Source organism: Poecilia reticulata, linkage group LG4 (genome assembly GCF_000633615.1).
Source record: "Poecilia reticulata strain Guanapo linkage group LG4, Guppy_female_1.0+MT, whole genome shotgun sequence".
NCBI lineage: Eukaryota > Metazoa > Chordata > Actinopteri > Cyprinodontiformes > Poeciliidae > Poecilia > Poecilia reticulata.
In genome coordinates, this window is record NC_024334.1 from 7,491,229 (window position 1) to 7,497,991 (window position 6,763).

General features: G+C 40.9%; 1 protein-coding gene across 1 annotated transcript in view; it reads left to right on the forward strand.

Moving 5' to 3' along the window:
* Positions 1-6,057: 6,057 nt before the first annotated feature.
* Positions 6,058-6,763, forward strand: part of LOC103463510 (nuclear receptor subfamily 5 group A member 2-like) — a 16,098-nt gene continuing 15,392 nt past the window's right edge. Inside the window, exon 1 of the mRNA XM_008406890.2 lies at positions 6,058-6,735. Within this exon, the coding sequence (XP_008405112.1) occupies positions 6,654-6,735 (82 nt within the window). The 5' untranslated portion in view covers positions 6,058-6,653. The remainder of the gene's footprint in view (positions 6,736-6,763) is intronic.

Here is a 6,763-nt window from a genome sequence, read left to right on the forward strand (position 1 = left end):
ATGTGTAGTTTATTTTATTTTGGTACATTCATTTAATTAACCAGAATAGATTAGGTAACCAGATCTGTTTTCTTCTGAATTAATGGTCAGATGGCATGTTCTTTAGCAGAAGCCCTCTAGCTTCMATTGATAACAAATGTTGTTGGGTCCCAGTTTGTTGAGACATTTTTTACAACCATTTCTTATGGCTGATGGCTTTGGTCTACAGTGGCAGTCAAGTGTGAACTAAGATTTGGCTTAAATTTGGACCATTATTCCTTGAGCAAGCTACAGGATACGTTTGTTAGTTATACAACATATGTTCATTACAATTAACACAAAATCATTCTCAGAAACTGAGATTTCACCCAATCAGTTCAGTTTGTTTTGAGCTAATTAAAGAATGCCTGTGTCAGGACTACGTCACGATTACGCAAATGAACTGATGTTCAAGCCCTCCTTACTCGGGTTTGCATTAGCATCTCAGACATGAAAATTGCTACGAGCAGATGAAYAGTGGTACAACTGGACATCTTTGACCCAAGCAGACCCAAAATCACAATAATTAAGTACAAAAGCCATTTTCCCCCACAAATGCAACCTTTTTTAATATTTGCGAGATTAGAGAAGCACAACATGTAAAAAGAAAAAAAACAGTGACAATATTGGTTATGTCCAGATGTTTCACAAACACTGTACCTTCTCAAAGTAGACTATCCAGCTTACTACAAATCCAACCATAAAAAATGCGCAGATGTAACGTAACGTGAAGCACCATTTAGGCCTCATTTAGCATAGCATTAGCTTATGACAAATAATATTCGTGCAGAGCAACAATGCAAAACACACAACACATCATTAAATACTTACCTCGCCATCATCACCATATGTGACAAACAGTAGGAAGAAAACCTTCCTTCAGTCCAAGTCTTTTTGTAAATCCTGCCATGTACTGTTGGTAGTTTTCAAAGGACTCCTTCCTAAACTGAAATGTGCAAACTACAACTTTTGCTGGCAATATCACAGACCCATCAAAAGCAGAAGTAAAATGAAGAAGCCATGACATTCTGTACTCCGTGACTGTAAGAAAATGCATGAACCCTTTCTCTATACTGCAGCCGACAACAAATAATTGTCCTTTTTCAGCAACCATTGCAGCAGTAGTTTGGCGTCTTGAATGAAGTGGGTGGAGCTCCACTTGGGTTGTCAGGTGAGGGACTGGACCTGACTTTGGGTTGCTAGGTAGCAAATTGTGACACAATAATATAGAGATATTTGAAACAGACTGTTTTGATCATTTACTTATTCCCAATAAACAGCTTCTTTTTTCTTACTCTTTGACTGTTTCTAGGAGTAGGAGATGCCCAAGTGGAAGTACGGAAACGTGCCAAAAGTGAATTTTGCATAAGGATGGACCTTAAAAAATGACATGTAAAAATAAAGCAAGATAGTGTGAGRTAAAAATACATGTTTGTTTGTTTTTTATTTAACTGAATGGAATCAAATGGGATTAAATGATTTCTTGATTTCTTGATTCTTGTAGTATGCCTGTTGAATCCAAAAATCATGTTAATACACTTATTGTTAAGCAACTTCTTCATGAATGATTTCAAAGCAAAACTTGGAATTGCACTCTATGTAGTTGGATTGGTTAGGGTTTGATTGCACATTGGCATTTTTACCACACACAAATCATGTTATAAGAAAGACATTTCAGGGAAAAGACACAGTGTGACTTTTATGTTACTCCAGTATCCAAAACTAAAAGTTAATAGAAATATATTTAATATAAAATAATACTTATTGTGGGGGCTGCACAGTGGCGCAGTTGGTAGAGCTGTTGCCGGGTACTCTGACTTCCTCCCACAGTCCAAAAACATGACTGTCAGGTTACTTGGTTTCTCTAAATTCTCCATAGGTGTGAGTGTGTGTGTGTGTGTGCATGGTTGTGTGTCCTGTCTGTCTCTGTGTTGCCCCGTGACAGACTGGCGACCTGTCCAGGGTGACCCCGCCTCTTGCCCGGAACGTTAGCTGGAGATGGGCATCAGCAACCCTCCCGACCCCACTAAGGGACAAGGGTGTAAAAGTGGGTGGATGGATGGATGGATGGATGGATGGATGGATGGATGGATGGATGGATGGATGGATGGATGGATGGATGGATGGATGGATGGATGGATGGATGGNTGGATGGATGGATGGATGGATGGATGGATGGATGGATGGATGGATGGATGGATGGATGGATGGATGGATGGATGGATGGATGGATGGATGGATGGAAGGAGAGAGTAAATTACTAGGATTGAGGGCATTCTAGGGCAACATCCTAATGTTTTTGACAGAAAGAGGGGAGAAATAAATAGTATGAAAGAACAAGATCTGCATGAAGCTGAATGTTCTGCTAACATCTCCTACTGAAGGAAATGATTCAGCGAGGCTGGAGTTATGTGCAAGGAATGAACATTGGGAAGAAAAGCCCAAAGGAAGGAGGGAAGAGAAAGTCGGCAAGGCATCAAAGACCTCTGACTCAAACACTATGAATGAAAACTACAATAAGTATTATCCATCCATCCATTTTCTTGCACCCTTGTCCCTCAGTGGGGTTGGGAGGGTTGCTGGTGCCCATCTCCAGCTGACGTTCCGGGTGAGAGGTGGGGTTCACCCTGGACAGGTCGCCAGTCTGTCGCAGGGCAACGCAGAGACACACGGGACAAACAACCATGCACACACACWCTCACACCTAGGGGCAATTTAGAGAGGCCAATTAACCTAACAGTCATGTTTTTGGACTGTGGGAGGAAACCGGAGTACCTGGAGAAAACCCACACATGCACAGGGAGAACATGCACTTTTAGATTTCAGTCATGTGATATTGACATAACCAAACCTCTCAGACAGTATCAGCACCCCTCAGATCATCAGTGATAAACATCCAACTCTGACACAAAAAAGTTATGCATACACCCTTACAAACAGACACTCAACTGCACACTCCTTTCGCTTGACAAAGGAGTCTGTCTTTGTTTGATCTCTGTGAGGTTTATCTCCTGAACCCGAATGTCAACACTGGTTGTTGACAGACTCCGTTTCCTCCAATAATCCATTGACTGTCTACATCCAAGACCCGAAGAGTAGCAGGTAATAGCAGTTTGACCTGAGGGCACAGAAGAAAGTTAAAAGAACTGGAAATGYCCTAACCTTCATGGAAGGTTGGATTAAAACATGGATTGTTCCTGAAAAGGAACAATCCACCATGAGGTGAAAAGGAACAATCAGAAAAAAATTAAGCAAAAAAGTATTAGCCCCCATTCAGATTTATTTTGTTTCTTAAATGTTTCAAAATGTCAAACTAATTTTATTATCAGGTGAAGACAGTCTGAGTAAATAAAAAGTATTTTTTCAAGTGATGATCTCTTTTGTTGAGGGGGAAAAACTATCTTATTCTGCCTGGCCACAAAGTAAAAATCAATTTCTGTCTAAACCCAATAACTGGTTGTGTCACCCTTGGCAGCAGCAACAGCCATTAGGACAGTCCCATAACTGTTCATGAGCTTTTTAAAACTGCTGCTAAGACAATATGACCCCTATCTTTGCAGAATTGTTTAATTGAGCCTAATTGTAGGTCTCTCCATGATGAAAACGTCTACTGTATCGCAATTAGATTTAAGTCCAGACTAACCAGGCCACTATACTATTACTATAAAACTGTTAAGGTTAAAAATAAAATTGATCCAAAGGACACCTGGTTACAGATTCTGTGTGCCAGTGAATTTCACCATGATTTTGCATTATCTATTACGAGTACCAGAACCAGTTCTACAAGAACACTGGCCCCAGTTGGGGCAAWAGAGGACAACTTCAATTGACTATCCAAGGAATTTGAGCTATATTCAGGTTTTACATCTTTTTTTTTTTTTTTGAGGTGCAATTTGATTTGAGTCTAAAAATCCTGTTTATAATCTAAMATTTAGAACTAGTCATGGTGTCAAGTGTCATAGACTTCTAGCACACACATAAAAGAATCTATTTCAATGAGATAAACATTCTTTTTATCTCATTGCAGGTGAGCAGGTTACTTTTTATAGCCAGTAATGTTGTGATTGTCAGTAAGACTGTTTGTCGTTGAGCCAATCAGATAAATCTAGACTTCACAATCAAACATGACTCCTGATTAGTCCAAAGTTTCATTTTTGCTCCTGGCAAAACAGTTTGTCATTTTCTTTCTGATGTTTACAACCTTAAATCTGCAAACTATAAAAYGTCTTTATCTATACAAAGTCAAATGCACACATTGATCGCCACATCTTAATGTATATTTTAAGTCTTGATATTCATGATCCTCATATGTCTCTTTGTTGCTTACCTTTTGCCACATCTCTCTTTTTCTCCATACAAGTTAATCATTCTTCTAAAGCTAGCTTGCCATAGAAGTTCTTATCAGTCTCTGTGTCATTTTATAACTTGACCTGCACCCCTAGCTCAGCTACCCCCAGCCCACAAAACTGATGACAGCTCCCCCATTAGCAGTTGTCAGAGATTCTCTGACTCTACCCACAAATGTTTACAAATAACCTACTTTTGTACAGAGATTTTGGTGACATGAATAATTATAAATAATCATGAATAATGACCACAGTAAGGTTGATCTACTGAAGAAAAGTGAATTAAATTATTTCATCTTAAATGAGGACACAAATYTTTGGGGAGGACTATTTCCATCTCTTTTGGCTTTCGAAAGCCAAAAGAGATCCAGGATTCCAGGTACTGAGGTGAGGCCATTTTAGRAAAAGAAAAACATGAAAAGTAAGTAACATCTGGAACATTTGGATTCCACAAAGAGACTGATTTGTGTTTCAGTCAGGCATAAAATTGAGAAAGAACTTCTTTTCTTTAGGAAAAAAAGAGAGAAATTGTAAATTGTATGCATAAAGGAAACTTGTGCTGCTGGGGCACCAAAGCCGACTCCATTGAGGGCCCACAGTCTTTTTATATTCAGCCCTGAGACTTTTCACAAATAACAGGTTACAGTTATTGTGCAACAGGTTGCTTTGTACTTAAAAATCCTGCGATTTTGCAGTTTTGTAGACTCTATACCTTTATGTCGCCTTTCTTCAGATTTCCATTTATTTCTAAAATAAGCTGGCTAAGATGGTGTAAAATCCTTTTGATGTTCCAGTCATTTTTTTCTACTCTCAAGTGCAAATCTGGATGAGCGCACAAGTTCCACGTGTGTTTGCGGAGTTGGCCTTATTTTGCGGGCAGGCCTCTCATTTCTGCCAGGTGACTCTACTTGGACGTACCCCTTCAACAGGAAGGCTAAAATACCCAAAGTGAGATATCTGACGTTGAGCTGCTTGTAATAAATCAAATACAACGACATAACTTGGGGAGCGGAGGTTGCTTTGATTTGTACACAAAGGCATCTCAAACTGCAGGCCAATTTTACACACATCTTRTTCTGCAAATCTGCGCAAACAAATCCAAACACTTACACTGATTTAATTTTTATTTAACAGAACACTTGAACACTGTGAACGGGAAACAGCTATACATTTAATACATTATTTACTGTAAATACTTAGGACATTGTAAAATAGATTTTCAGACTAATAAAACAGGACTTAGACAACAGAATAGACATGCATATAAACAGAAATAAACGTGCAGAAACAGATGAACGCCTGKGCTTTTCTTAGCTTGTTTCACACGCTCTACACCACATACCTTTGCGCTCTGACTCTGCACACCGTGGGCTAATGGGGAGTCTGCAGTTGCATCACCTTTTTTTTTTAATTATTATTTTTCTTGTTCCCCATCACCCTCACCSCACCTCAATCCATCAATGCAGCTTTTTAAAGTCCATCATTAACGGGATTAAACAGCTGAGATTTCAGAGCCGTGGAACTACGGGGCTTTGAGGCAATACTTCCCGGTCTCCTTGCCTGATTGGACCGATGAGACGTGATGTCAGATGACCGCATGCGCCTCGGATTGGAGAGACGGGCGTAAACAAAGCCGCGAGGAGGGGGTGGAAGAGGAGGAGGAGGAGGAGGAGGAGGAGGAGGAAGAGGACAGGTCTCCACATCTCCAGACAGTCCGACCAAGACACCGAAGCCGACTTTACGCTTAGGGGAGGGCTGCCCCACCGGCGCGTGCTTGTCTGCTCAAGGCTTTAAGTTACTCTGACAGCCTCGTGTTAATTGGTGACGTGCTTTAAGGAATTCTGGAAGAGATAAAGGCAAACTTGCCGTCGTCCTTCCATCCGGACGTTGCGCAGTTTTTCATTTAGCAGAGAGAAATTGACCAACTTACCGCGCATCTGCCCCTCGTTAAATACTTAAAAAGGGGGACGCAGCATTGTAGATTCYCTTCTCTCAGACGCAGATAGTTAAAGTAAATAAGTGAAGTTGAGTAACAGCGATCGGGTATCTGAGTAAATGCGCGTTTCGATCACGTTTAGAGAAAGTCTGAAGTGTCTGGATCAGGCTGAAAGCATGGTCCAATAATTTGGAAGACGGAGGGAGAAAGCGGGAGAGACAGAAAGTAAGAAACAGAACAGGACAGGAAAAAAACCYAACAACTTTCGGGACACTTCGAAGTGTGTTTGCCTCACACATCCAGGTGTCCCGCCGAGCGGTGCGCGGTCTCCAGCTCGGGCCGGGAGCGCTGACATGCTGCCCAAAGTCGAGACTGAATCTTTGGGACTCACTCGATCGTATGGGGAACAGGGGCACATGCCAAGGAACTTGCAAGGTAAGAATAGTCACTCCGCCGATTGTCT